The 14,552-nt window shown below is 50.5% G+C and overlaps 1 protein-coding gene across 3 annotated transcripts in view; it reads right to left on the bottom strand.

The window, feature by feature from the left end:
• Positions 1–14,552, bottom strand: part of SEC14L5 (SEC14 like lipid binding 5) — a 60,725-nt gene that overhangs the window by 17,301 nt on the left and 28,872 nt on the right. For all 3 annotated transcript variants that reach the window (XM_054454888.2, XM_054454889.2, XM_054454887.2), the window contains exons 3-10: positions 14,126–14,275; positions 13,538–13,669; positions 10,848–10,976; positions 9,715–9,907; positions 5,289–5,401; positions 4,697–4,886; positions 1,322–1,410; positions 1,140–1,210 (exon numbers count right to left, since the gene is read on the bottom strand). In XM_054454888.2, the coding sequence (XP_054310863.2) occupies positions 1,140–1,210; positions 1,322–1,410; positions 4,697–4,886; positions 5,289–5,401; positions 9,715–9,907; positions 10,848–10,976; positions 13,538–13,669; positions 14,126–14,275 (1,067 nt within the window). The remainder of the gene's footprint in view (positions 1–1,139; positions 1,211–1,321; positions 1,411–4,696; positions 4,887–5,288; positions 5,402–9,714; positions 9,908–10,847; positions 10,977–13,537; positions 13,670–14,125; positions 14,276–14,552) is intronic.

Genomic DNA, 14,552 nt, shown 5'->3' with positions numbered 1-14,552 from the left:
GGAGCAGAGGCTGACGCCTGTAATCCCAACACTTCGGAAGGCCAAGGTGGGAGGATCACTTCAGTCCAGGAGTTTGAGACCAGCCTAAGCAACAGGGTGAGACCTCATCTCTCCAAAAAAAAAACAAAAAAAAAAAATTAGCTGGGCGTGGTGGTGCACACTTATAGTCCCAGCTACTTGGGAGGCTGAGGTGGGAGGATTGCTCAAGCCCAGCAAGTCAAGGCCACAGTGAGCTGTGATTGCACCACTGCACTCCAGCTTGGGTGACAGAGTGAGAGCCTGTCTCAAAAAAAAAAAAAGCCACTTTACAGAAGAGGAAGCTGCTGCTCAGAAAGGTTTGCTGCCTTTGGGGGCGATGCCACCGTAAGTACAGGCTCCAGGAAACAGTTCAGGAACAGAAATGCGGGGGAGTCAGAGGACAGTGGGTTCCTGCAGAGGACAGTGGGTTCCTGGATGTGCCATGACAGAGCCACGGCAGAACTCGTGGTGGAGAGCTGATCTCAAAAAGCAAAGCCAGGCCGTGCGTGGTGGCTCACGCCTGTAATCCCAGCACTTTGGGAGGCCGAGGAAGGCGGATCACGAGGTCAGGAGATCGAGACCATTCTGGCTAACACGGCGAAACCCTGTCTCTACTAAAAATACAAAAAAATTAGCCAGGCATGGTGGCGGGAGCCTGTAGTCCCAGCTACTCTGGAGGCTGAGGCAGGAGAATCGCTTGAACCCGGAAGGCAGAGCTTGCAGTGAGCTGAGATCGCACGGCTGCACTCCAGCCTGGGCAACAGAGCGAGACTCCATCTCAAAAAAGAAAAAAAAAAAAAAGCAAAGTCAAGGAGACTGTTGAGTGGAGTGGAAGGATAAAGTCTTCGAGCCGGAAGCCAGACAGGACCCCTGGTTCAAATCCAGCTGTGTCGTGACCGGCTCACAAGCTTCGATGGGGGCCACCATTCTGAGTCTCAGTTTCCCCATGCATAAAAAACGGGGATGCTTACGGGCCCTGCCTCAAGGCCGAGAAGACCACTGTAGAAACTGGGGGAGAATGAAGCCCCTGGCACACAGCCCAGCACATAGGCACAGTGGACCCCTCTCCACCCTCCGTCTTTGCTGTTTAGGGGGGATTTGTGCCCAGCCCAGGTGTTTGCCTGATGGGACGGCCCAGCTGCCTTGTGCTCCCCTCACACCGCTTCTGTCCTTCCTCGTTGACGGAGAGAACCTGAAAGGGAGAGACAGTGCTGCTGAACGTCCAGCTCACTGCTTTACCCCACACAGCCCTTCCCAGGCCCGGCCCCAGCCACGGGGTCCAGGAACGAGGCCCCCAACTCACGTGCCGCAGCAGCGCCTCCTCCCCCACGGCCTTCATCAAGCCTTTGGTGTCCATCTGGCCCAGGCGGAGGATGTAGAGGGGGCGGCCATCTTTGTGGATGGGGCCAAGCAGAAAGAAGAGCCCGTTATTTAGAGGGCTGCTTCCGAGGGGTCGGTCACAGCTGCAGGTGAGGGCTTCACCTCCTCAGGCTGCAACCCACCAAGGCCCGATCCAGCCTTCACTTACTAACACCCTGCCTGCTTCCAAGAGGGGCTGACGCCCCTTATGGTGAAAGGCAGAAAAACAGAAGTGTTACAATGAGGATAAGGGCCAGCACAGTAGCTCACGCCTATGACCCCAGCATTTTGGGGGGCAGAGGCAGGAGGACTGCTTGAACACAGGAGTTTGAGACCAGCCTGGGCAACATAGTGAGACCCGTTCTCTACAAAACATTTGTATTTATTTATTTATTTATTTATTTGAGACAGAGTCTTGCTCTGTCACCCAGGCTGGAGTACAGTGGTGCGATCTCGGCTCACTGCAACCTCCGCCTCCCAGGTTCAAGCAATTCTCCTGCCTCAGCCTCCCGAGTAGCTGGGATTACAGGCGCCCACCACCGCACCCGGCTAATTTTTGTATTTTTAGTAGAAATGGGGTTTCACCATCTTGGCCAGGCTGGTCTCAAACTCCTGACCTCAGGTGATACACCCACCTCAGCCTCCCAAAGTGTTGGGATCACAGGCATGAGCCACCGCACCCGGCCCCATAATACTTTTTGTCAACCAATCAATACATAACCTTGTTTTATGTGGGGTTTTTGTTTGTTGGTTGGTTGATTTGTTGGTTTTTGAGACAGAGTCTCACTGTATCACCCAGGCTGGAGTTCAGTGGAGCAATCTCAGCTCACTGCAACCTCTGCCTCCCAGGTTCAAGCAATTCTCACACCTTGGCCTCCCAAGTAGCTGGGACTACAGGCATGCACCACCACGCTTGGCTAATTTTTAGTATTTTTAGTAGAGACAGGGTTTCACCACGTTGGCCAGGCTGGTTTCGAACCCCTGGCCTCAAGTGATCTGCTGCCTAGGCCTTCCAAAGTGCTGGGATTACAGACGTGAGCCCACTGAGCCTGGCCTCCTTGTTCTTTGAGACAAGGTTTCACTCTGTCACCCAGGCTGGAGTGCAGTGGCATGATCTCAACTCACTGCAGCCTGAACCTCCCCAGCTTAAACAATCCTCCCGCCTCAGCCTCCCGAGTAGCTGGGACCACAGGCATGCAGCACCATGCCCAGATAATTTTTTTGTATTTTTTGTGGAGATGTAGTGGAGGGGGGCGGTCTCACTATGTTGCCTAGGCTGGTCTCGAACTCCTGGGCTTAAACGATCCTCCAGTTTTGGCTTCCCAGAGAGCTGTGATTACAGGTGTGAGCCACTACACCTGGCTTGTGTTTCTATTTAAGGACACTTGAATGTATATTGCTGAACTATCAGCGTTGAACTCACTGCCAGCAGCCCTGTAGCTGGTGCCTGCCTGAAGCTAGTGGAGCACTTTGGGTGTTTTCTGCATGGAGCACGTGGCCACTTGTTCATCCTTAGGAAAGCTAGGCGCACTTCTGCACTACACAAGGAGGCATTTTAAACAGCAAAGTCCCCAAGAAAAGCCCAAAAATGAAGGAATGTGGCATTAAATAGGCTACAAAAAGGACACTCGTTTAGGGCATGAGAACTGAAACGAGAAGGCAGGAGCTGCGTCGTTCAACTTCAGCAGACAGTGTGCGTGATAGGCGACTCCAATACTGCGCCACTCTGAATATGTCTGAGCATGACTGAGAAAATTCTGTGAATACTGATTTGGGGGTTACAAGTAAATTTCAGCAATAAGGGGAGTTCATAAATTTGGATTCCATAAATTAGGAAGATTGATCGTGCATTAAGAGAAACCATGCCAGCCGGTTCTTTAGGAGAGTCAAGCGTTTACCCTACTTGATATAGATGAATGTGTAGACAAAGGACACTGGAAAGTGTGGTAGGCACAGGCTTCAGTGGAAATTTAACTTAAAAATCCAGAAAAGATATTTGTAATGGGTGGAATCGTGTCCCCAAAGCTCATATCCATGGGGACATTAAAATGTGACCCAGGCCTGGGTGCAGTGGCTCACTCCTGTAATCCCAGCACTTTAGGAGGCCAAGGCGGGCGGGTCACTTGAGGTCAGGAGTTCTAAGAACAGCCTGGCCAACATGGTGAAACCCCATCTCTACTAAAAGTACAAAAATTAGACAAGCATGGTGGTGCATGCCTGTAGTCCCAGCTACTCAGGAGGCTGAGGCAGGACAATCACTTGAACCCGGCGGGGGGCGCAGTTGCAGTGAGCTGAGATCACACCATTGCACTCCAGCCTGGGTGACAGAGCCAGACTCTGTCTAAAAAAAAAAAAAAAAAAAAAAATGAAATAGAGTCTGTGCAGGTGTAATTAGTTAAGGATCTCAAGATAAAATCACACTGGATTTGGGGTGAGCCCTAAATCCAATCTCCTGGGGTCCTTATGAGAAGAGGCAGGGCGAGGACACAGAGACACAGAGGGGAAGCCCATGTGAAGAGAGAGGCAGAGACTGGAGTGAAGCTGCCACCAGCCAAGGAACACCTGGGGCCACCAGAAGCTGGAAAAAGCAGGCAAGGATTCTCCCCTAGAACTTTCAGAGGGAGCATGGCCCTGCTGATGCCTTGACTCCAGACTTCTGGCCTCAAGAACTGTGAAAGAACACATTTCTACCGTTTTAAGCCACCAAGTTTGTGTTAATTTGCTACAGCTGCCCTTGGAAATGCATACAAAATGTATGCACCTGTTAGGTTTACGATCACAATTATTGTGAGTAGTGGTGGGCTCACTCAGCCCAGTGGAGAAATGTCTCCTCCTAAAGCCCCAAAGCCTTCCAGCTCTGGTTCTTCCTAGCTAGGTTGTCACTTCAAAGCATTTCTAGATGCCTGGAAGAGACAAAAGGAAAAATAGTAAGATGTTAGTATGAAGCATGGTGTTTAAAGTGCATTTGGGCCGGGTGCGGTGGCTCATGCCTGTATTCCCAACACTTTGGGAGGCTAAGGCAGGTAGATCACTTGAGATTAGAAATTTGGAACCAGCCTGGTCAAAATGGCAAAATCTCATCTCTACTAAAAGTACAAAAAATTAGCCAGCTGTGGTGGCGGGTGCCTGTAATCCCAGCTGCTGGGGAGGCTGAGGCAGGAGAATTGCTTGAACCCGGGAGGTGGAGATTGCAGTGAGCTGAGATGGCACCACTACACTCCAGCCTGGCTGACAGAGTGAGACTCCATCTCCAAATAATAAAGTGCATTTGGCAGTGCCCAAAGTATGCCCTACACATGATGTGGGTGGAGGCACGCACCTATGTCCTGGTAATGCCAGCCCCCTGCATAGAATTCCTCCAGCAGGGCAGGGGGTTGCCAGGTCTGAAGGAGGAGATCCACCTGGTGCTGCTTCCGCCAGCTCAAGGACTGGCGCAGCATTTCCCGGGCCTTGTCCAGGTGAAAGTCACGAGCCCGCAGGAACCGAAGGATGTGCTCATCTTTGGGAATCTGAGAGACAAAGAAGTAAAAAGCCCACAGAACGGTATCCCCTCACCCAGCAGATAAAATTACAGAACCAGCCGGGGCAACATGGTGAGACCCCATCTCTACAAAAAATACAGAAATTAGCCAGGCATGGTGATGCGTGCCTGTAATCCCAGCTACTCAGGAGGCTAGGGCAGGAGAATTGCTTGAACCCAGGAGGCGAAGGTTGCAGTGAGGATCACACCACTGCACTCCAGCCTGGGGGACAGAGTGAGACTTTGTCTCACAGAAATAAATGAATAAGTAAATAAATAAGCAAGAGATAATGTATCAGCATTATCATCTCGCCTTTCCTTCTCACACACGGAGGCTGAGTACCAGTCATTGCCCGTTCATCCACTGCTCCAGGGTACCCCCTGCACCCACCTTGCCTTTGTGGGTCTCCTGTAACCAGTGCCGAAGCTGGATCAGGCAGCTCTCCTGTATGGGCGTGAGGTGGCCCAGGCACCTCTCAATGTAGTCCGCATCCAGCTTGTCCCCTTGGAGGAGAAGGGGGAGCTTCAGGACGAGAAGGAGACGCTGCGTCTCTTTACCACGTGGTCTTTGTGCCATTCCTTACTGGCTGCCTCACTGACTCTAAAACGTGGTTCCAAGCCAGGCTGAGCCCCTGCCCCAGACAGCAGCCACTGGGACTCTGAATGCATTCATTTCTCCAGTCCATGTCCAAGGGGGTTCTGAAAACGCATCATCGGGCAAACCTGGATCTCACTGTGAGACGGGATTTCTCCTCTTTGACCCTGGGAATTGAAGATAATTCCCACCCTCTCGGGATGTTCTAAGGATTCTTAACAATATGGGCTTACACTCACTGCCTGCTCAGAAGCCACCTGGTCTCAGTGAGCTCTCCCCACACCCCTGTGAGGCAGGCGTCACTATTATCCCCACTTTAGAGAAGATAAAACTACTGTGAGTGGTGGCTCACGACTGTAATCCCAGCACTTTGGGAGCCCACGGCAGGCAGATCACTTGAAGTCAGGATTTTGGGACCAGCCTGGCCAACATGGTGAAACCCGGTCTCTATTAAAATACAAAAATTAGCCAGGCGTGGTGGCACACACCTGTAATCCCAGCTACTCAGGAGGCTGAGTCAGGAGAATCGCTTGAACCCGGGAGATGGAGGTTGCAGTGAGCCAAGATTGCACCACTGCACTCCAGCCTGGGCAACAGAGTGAGACTCCGTCTTAAAAAAAAAAAAAAAAAAAAAAGAGAGAAGATAAAACTGAGGCCTAGAGAGGTGGAGTAACTCGAACGAGTAAATGCATGTTGTGTGCCCAGCATAAAGGAGGTGGTTGATAAACACCAGTTCTCTTTGCTTTTCCCCATCCCCAGGCCCCATTGTGGGGTTTTGACAGACAGCGGCTTTTGACAGAGCCTGGACCTTGCAACACAGCCATGCTGTCTCTTTAGCAGCCTGGGAACCACAGGGAACATTCCCACTGTGCAGCCTTGTCCCCCACAATTGGGCAGTTGCAATCGGAATGTTGCCAGTGTGCAGAGGCCAGGCCCCAAGCCTGAGTCCTGTTGCCCGACTCTTAGCCATGAGGGTGGCAGATGCTGGCGTGCAGAGGCCTCTTGGCATCTCAGCAGTGGGCGGAGACGTCACACAAAGCAGCAGCCTCCGTGGGCAGAGCCAGTTCTTTGTGGACAGACAGCTAAATAAGAAAACAGGCTGAATGAACGGCCAGCAGCACCCCCAAAACAGAAAAGCCCACAGTGGGGGGTCACGCCAACTGCTGTGCCAGGAGCCATCTAGGCAAACAGGAGTGGGAGAATGTTGGCAGAGGGGTGAATTGTCCAGACCTTGTGTGGTCAGAGGCAGAGATGCTGGAATCAGGGAGGGAGGGAGGATGGGATGAGGGAGAAACACGAGGGAGGCCGGAGCTCCCAGCATCCTTCCGGCCCTGGGCAGATGTGAAGGCTTTTTCTACTTCTGAGCACAAAGACTCAGTGATTCAGGAGAGGGCAGAAGGGGCATGAGGATGTCCTCTGCCAGCCACCCTGAGTGCCTGTGCCGCTGGCGGACAGCACAGATGGAGAAGGAAGGAGGGACCTGTGCAAAATGGGGAAGGTACAGGGGATGAAGCCACAGAGAGCGTGCACAGGAGGGGGCAGGAGCGGGCACTGTTGTAAAAAAATATATATGTGCACATACAACAGCAGCCAACCAGCACACACAGTCGGTGCAGAATAAATACTTGTTGCATGTAATTTCAACACTTTGGGAGACCAAGGCAGGAGGATCACTTGAGGTCAGGAGTTCAAGACCAGCATGGCCAACGTGGTGAAACCCCGTCTCTACTAAAAATACAAAAATTAGCCGGGAATGATGGTGCACGCCTGTAGTCCCAGCTCCTTGGGAGGCTGAGGCAGGAGAATCGTTTGAACTCAGGAGGCGGAGGTTGCAGTGAGCTGAGATCACACCACTGCACTCCAGCCTGGGTAACAGAAAAAAAAGAAAAAAGAAAAAGAATAAATACATGTTGTATGAATGAATTTCATTCTCCCTAAACAGAGCCCCAGATGTATTATTAGTTCCATGGCACTGCCACCCAAGTGTGTCAGAGTCAGGGAAGCCCCTGCATGGCAGTGGCCCTAAAGGAAAAACATTATCAACCTGAGTACACATCTTACACATGGCTAGAACTGGATTCGTGGTGTACATACAGTTTGTATCCTAGGATTTTTCCTTTTAACATTATATTGTAAACATTTTCCATGTCCATAAAAGCTTGAACTGTGACAAAAGGCTAGTTGCCTTCATATACAAAGAGCTCTTAGAAACCAATAAGAAAGCGATGGGCAAATAAGAAAATGAACAAAGGACAAGAACAAGTATTCACTATTAAAAAAACCAAAAAGGAAAACGGTCACTAAACATGAAAAATCATACCTGATGTTGCTCATAATGAAAAAACTGGTCACTAATCAACCAGTGACTACTTTTATTGCCTTTCAGAAGTTTGAAATGTTTACTAAGACTTTTGTGGGGAGCTGGAGTGAAGTCAGGAATAGATGCAATTACACTTTCAGTGGGAACAATGATTAGTACAACCTCATTGGAAGCCTAATGGTTAAATCTGCCAAAATTTTACTTGCATGTAAACTTTGAACCAGCAATTCCACTTTTAAAATGTTATGCGTTGTATATACTTACATACATTTTTTAAAAATTCTTAAGTACTCACATGTACCATATTGTTTGTATTTTTAAAAACTGAAACAACCTAAATAGGGTTGTTTCCTTCAATAGGAAACTAGCTAAATAGACTAATTCAAAATAATCAAGGCCAGGGGCAGTGGCTCACATGTAATTCCAGCACTGTGGGAGGCCAAGGCAGGCGGATCACCTGAGGTCAGGAGTTCAAGACCAGCCTGGCCAACATGGTGAAACCCCATCTCTACTAAAGATTTAAAAATTAGCCAGGCATGGTGGCACATGCCTGTAATCCCAGCTACTCAGGAGGTTGAGGCAGGAGAATTGCTTGAACCCGGGAGGCGGAGGTTGCACTGAGCCAAGATCGTGCCGTTGCACTCCAGCCTGGGTGACAGAGTGAGACTCCACTTCAAAAATAATTAATTAATTAATTAAAAATAAAATAAAAGTAAAAATAAATTATCTAGACATGGTGGCCTGTGCCTATGTAGTCCCAGCTACTCAGGAAGCTGGGGCAGGAGGATAGTTTGAGCCCAGGATTTCAAGGTTACAGAGAGACACGACTGCACCACTGCATACCAGCCTGGCCAACAGAGCAAGAGCCTGTCTCTAAATAAATAATTAATATTTATTAATAAATTAGTTACGGTGCAACCACACCATACTATGAAGTATGAAAAGAAGACATAGGCACTGGTACAGAAAGTTTTTCAGGCAACATTAGTAAGTGAAAAAAAAGCAAAATATCAAATGGAATGTATATGTTTTCATGTCTTCAACATAAGACACACATGTATGTATGCATGTAGACACATGTGTGTGGGTATATATACATATATACATATTATGTGCATATATGCACCTAAACAGCTTCAGGACATAGAAACACAAAACTATTGTTAGCCTTTAGGGAGAGGAAAAGAATCGTACTTCTTACATCTTCCTTACAGTTTGAATTTTTTTCTACCATGATCATGCATTACTCATATAATTTAAAATAGCAATAGCAATCATAATAATTAGTAAATTCATAATAATTGGTAAATTAGTAAATAGTAAAACCAGAGAAAGAGGCAATGTCAAGGCACCAGAGGTTAATTCCTGATCTAGAAATAGATGAGTTTTTGCCGGGCGCAATGGCTTACGCCGGTAATCCCAGCACTTTGGGAGGCCAAGGTGAGCAGATCACTTGAGCTCAGGAGTTTGAGACCAGCCTGGCCAACATGGTGAAACCCCATCTCTACTAAAAATACAAAAAATTGGCCGGGTGTGGTGGCAGATGCCTGTAATCCCAGCTACTTGGGAGGCTGAGGCAGAAGAATCACTTGAACCCGGGAGGCGGAAGTTGCAGAGAGCCGAGATCGTGCCACTGTGCTCCAGCCTGGGCGACACAGGGGGACTCCGTCTCAAAAAAGAAAAGAATAGAAAAGAAAAGAAACAAATGGGTTCTGCTCTTGGACCAGGATGGAGACTGGGAAAAGCAGTCAGTGGAGGCAGGAGGCTGTGTCATTCCAAGACCCAGACCCATTCCCGGGGGGACGGGAGGCAATTCTCCCCAACATGCCCCAGGGCCCCCCATGGAGCAAGAGGACCTGCAGCAGCCTCCTAGGGCTGACTGGCCTGGGCTGTACCACCTACCGTCCATACTGACCGCCTCCAGAGCGGGCCTCAGGGTGCTACTGGGCCCGTGGGCCTCCAGGGAGCCGGGGTCCCTCGGTCCAGCCTGGTTGCGGGCATCCTCCTCACGGACTGGGGCAGGCGTCCAGCGGGGAATGTGCGAGGTACCCTGGGAGATGAGCTCATTCAGGTAATGCTCAATCACTTCCTTCCCCTGGAAGCCAGAGAGACCCAAGACACATGAGCACGGGGCAGGATGGAGGGGGGTCACCAGGTCACCGCAGGGAGTCACCCCCAGCCGGCTCAGGTCCCAGCCCCGACACGTAGCTATTGAGCAGCTGGATGTGTCTGGTCGGGATGGAGAGACTGAGAGTGTGCAACACCCACCTGATTTCCAAGGCTTGGTACAAAACAAAGAATGCAAAATAGCTCAGTAATAAGTTTTTCGGGTTGGGGGTTATTTTTGTTTTCGTTTATTTTTTTTGAGACAGTGTCTTGCTGTGTTGCCCAGGCTGGAGTGCAGTGGTGCCATCTCAGCGCACTGCAGCCTCAACCTCCCAGGATCAAGAGATCCTCCTGCCTCAGCCTCCTGAGCAGCTGGGACTATAGGCACACACCACCACACCCAGCTAATTTTATTTTATTTTATTTTATTAGAGATGGGGTCCACTATGTTGCCTAGACTGCTCTGAAATTCCTGGGCTCAATTGATCCTCCCACCTCGGAGTAATAAGTTTTATATTGATAACACATTGGATAAAAATTTGTTATTAAAGTTAATTTCATCTGTTCATCACAAGAACAGGTATTTACTCAGCGATGGATCTGAGGTCTTTAAAGCAAGCAATGATCATTTTATCTAAAAAAAAAAAAAAAAAAAAAAAATGCACCACAGAGTTATCTGTTGTCCAGATAATTCACCACACAAGCCTGGACATCTCATGGTGCCAGAGCAAGGATTAGGGTGCCCCTGTTACAGACCAGTTACTTTCCATCCATTATCTCGTGGTGATTTGGTTATTACTAGAGTACCCATTTAACAGATAAGACTGAGGCCCAGGAAGGGTAAGGGTCTTGCCAGGTGTCACGAGGCTGTTGATGGCAGAGCAGGTGTGTGCACCTTCCTCCAGTAACTAACGCAACCCACCCCTTACCCTCTTGACGTTGGCGGTGTACTGCTTCATGGCGATCTTCTCCAAGGCATTTTCAAAGCCAAAGAAAGACCGGATGTCCAGTGAGGCAGACTGCTCGAAACAAGTCCAGTCTTCATTCTCAGGGTGGACCTGAAAGCCAGGCAGGGGTCATGCCAGGGACTCAGTGTTGGGGGCACCCTGCCCTCCCCTAGGGCTCTCCCGCTGACCTGGGCCCAGACAGAGCCTGCAGTGGACGGCAGATCAAGCCTGGCAACCCTGGAGGGGGTAGCAGGACCAAGGGGCCCCCACCCAGAGAACGATGCAAAGTTCAAACTGTCAGGGAACAAAAAGCCTTCTCATGAGAAGCCGGGAGAATGTGGGTCTCAAATCTGCAGCCCTGCCCTTTCATTATTATACACACACATAGAAAATTAGTTAGAAATACATATGTTTAGGTCGGGCATAGCGGCTCAAGCCTGTAATCCCAGCACTTTGGGAGCCCAAGGTGGGCGAATCGCTTGAGGTCAGGAGTTGGAGACCAGCCTGGCCAACATGGTGAAACTCCGTCTCTACTAAAAATCCAAAAATTAGTCAGAGATGGTGGCGGGCGCCTGTAATCCCAGCTACTCAGGAGGCTGAGGCAGGAGAATCGCTTGAACCTGGGAGGCGGAGGTTGCAGTGAGCCAAGATCATGCCTCTGCACTCCAGCCTGGGTAATAGAGCAAGACTCCGTCTCCAAAAAAAATAATAATAAAATAAAATAAATACAATTGTTCAGTGTATCATTTATATAATCTATAAATAAATTATATATCAATATTATACATAAAATTTAGATATAGATTTTTAAAATAGTTATATATTATATGTTATCTATATAAAGATATATTACATATCCTTATATATCAATAAACATTTATAGATCTGTATGTTTGCAAAACGAAAACTTCATTGGCAGAGCTCCTTTATGGACCCAGACCTAGTCCTCCTCAAACGTCTGTGGGCAGAAACATTACCAGCGAGTCTGTTAAAATATGCAGATTCCTGGGCCCCAGACACTTCCAGGTTGGGGCCCAGGAATCTGCATTTCACAAGCAGCCCAGGTGCTGCTGACTCACCTATTGATAGAACTCATTCTGAGAAACACCACACACACTAAGAGGGGTTTCAACAACTGTTGCTCACCCCTCCCCAGAGGATCTGAACACTCAGCCCAAGCTCCTGGAGGACCCAAGAGGAGTTGGAGGCATAGAAAGAAAAGGCAATGGGGCCGGGTATGGTGCCTCATGTCTGTAATCCCAGCGCTTTGGGAGGCCAAGGTGGGTGGAACACTTGAAGCCAGGAGTTTGAGAATAGCCTGGCCAACATGGAGAAACCCTATCTCTACTAAAAACACAAAAATTAGCTGGATGTGGTGGCGCATGCCTGTAATCCCACCTACGCGGGAATCTGAGGCGCGAGAATCTGAGGCACAAGAATCCTTTTAACAAGGAGGCGGAGGTTGCAGTGAGCCAAGATTACGCCAATGCACTCCAGCCTGGGCCACAGAGCGAGACTGTGTCTCAAAAAAAAAAAAAAAAGAAAAGAAAAAGAAAAGAAAAAAAACATGTACAGTGGTCTATCATTGCTATCCTGGAGTTATCATCGTGAAAACGACCCAACAAGGCAGGATCTGCCAATGTTCCCATTTTACAGATACAGACACTGTGGCCCATCGGCACTCAGCAAAAAAGTGGCAGAGCTGGGTCCCATCAGTGAATGTCTGCAGGTGCCTCATTCCAGCCTCTAAAGTCATCAAGATCTAGCCCCCATGGCCTCACCTTGGCAGACCTCACTCATGCTGTTCCTACCCCCAAAATGCTGTTCCCACCCCCAAAATGCTGTTCCCAGCCCTCCATGGGCAGCTCCTCTCATCCTTCAGCACTCAGCTTCAGTTCCCCCACCACCTCCTCTGACTCCCACACATCTCCCTGCTGGATCCAGCCTTAGCTGTGACAAATGCATACACACTGATTCCGTTTTGTTCCACTGGAATGGACCCTCCATGAGGGCAGTGGTCAGGCAGCCTGGTCCACTGCTGGGTGCTCAGCACTTGGCAGGGTGCCTGGCACATAGTAGGTGCTCAATCAGTATACACTAGAGAATAATAATAATTCTTATTATTAATTATATTCAAAGGTAACATTTACATAGAACTTAATATGTGCCAGGCACTGGTCTAAAGGCACCACATACTACCTATGTAGTAGGCATGATTATTAAGCCCATTTCACACGTGAGGAAACTGAGGCATAGTTTAATGAAGGAAGGAAAGGAGGGAAGGGAAAAAGGAGGGAGGGGATAGGGTTGTCAGATTTAGCAGATAAAACACAGGATGTCGAGTCACGTTTGAATTTCAAATAAACAACAAATAACATTTGAGTATAAGTATATCCCAAGCAATATTTGAGACATACTAAAAAAATTTATGGGTTGTTCATCTGAATGCAAAGGCAACCAAGCATCCTGCATCTTACTTGACAATGCCCCAGGAGGGAGGGCTGGGCAGAGGCTCAAGGAATGTGGGGACACAGCTCTGGGCACAGGTGGGTGCCGGGGGCAGGTGGGTCCCAGGGGCAGATGGGTCCCAGGGGCAGATGGGTGTTGGACGCAAGTGGGTGCCGGGCGCAGGTGGGTGCCGGGCGTGGGCGCTGAGGGCGCCCTGGGCTCACCGTGTAGCTGCAGTGCTCGTTCACCACCACGCGGTTGGCGAAGGTCTCATTGTGCGCTTCGATGAGGAGCGTCCTCTCCTTCCAGTTCAAGACGTTTGTCTGCACGAAGACCACGTGCTCAACACCTGCGATCTGCAACGGAAGGGGCGGGGAGGCGGAGGTGGGTGGGCGGCGTGGACCACACAGGAATGGAGAGCGAGTCCGGCGGGCCTTCCCCAATCACCCCCTGCCCTGAGCCCCAGGTCCCTTGCGCCACCGCCCACCCAGCCCGGACCCAGGACACCAACCCCCGACTTCCGCCCTGCCGCCCACCCATCTTCACCACCCAGCTGCGGCCCTGGCCCCGCGAACACTGCCCAGTTCCCGCTACTCCCCAGCCCAGCCTTCCAGCCCTCGCCCCTCCTGGGCCCTGGTCCCCCGACCAGGGTCCCGCCACCCTCATCCTGGAACCTCCATCCGAACATCAACTCACACGCCCCGGCTCCACCTCCTGGCCCCCGCCGCCCTGGTCCCCAGCTCCCGCGCCCAGCCCTCCCGCACCCCCGCGACAGGTCCCCTCCTGCGCCCCCCAGCCCCAGGGCCGCCCACCTTCCGCAGCAGCCGCGGGGCGTCCACGCGCAGCCTGCAGCTCCGCTCCACCACGTGCACAGCCCCGTCCGGGCTGCGGGACTCGCGCAAGACCTCGCTGCCCAGGAAGACTGGGATCTGTGGGCACGTGGGGAAGCGCTTCTCGTAGGCCTGGGGGCAGAGCGGCAATGAGCGGCCGTGGTGGGGGGCAGAGGGACCCCCCCACACAAGCCCAGCACAACCTCCTTATCTGCTGTGTCACTTATCAGACGGGAAAGGCAGCCCTGGCCACTGGAAGGGGCAGGGATTTTGCAGTCATTACCAACAACCGTTCCACCAGCTAGCACCTGTTAGAGCCCAACACAGCAGTGCCTGGACAATGATTTGGCAAATAAGTTTTGCCTCTGCATTTGAGTTTTTGCCCTCAGAAGGAAGCACAGGGACTCCG

Source organism: Pongo pygmaeus, chromosome 18, assembly GCF_028885625.2.
Source record: "Pongo pygmaeus isolate AG05252 chromosome 18, NHGRI_mPonPyg2-v2.0_pri, whole genome shotgun sequence".
In the NCBI taxonomy this organism is placed as follows: Eukaryota; Metazoa; Chordata; class Mammalia; order Primates; family Hominidae; genus Pongo; species Pongo pygmaeus.
Note: the sequence above shows the minus strand (reverse complement) of the source record. Positions and strands in the feature narration are given on the sequence as shown.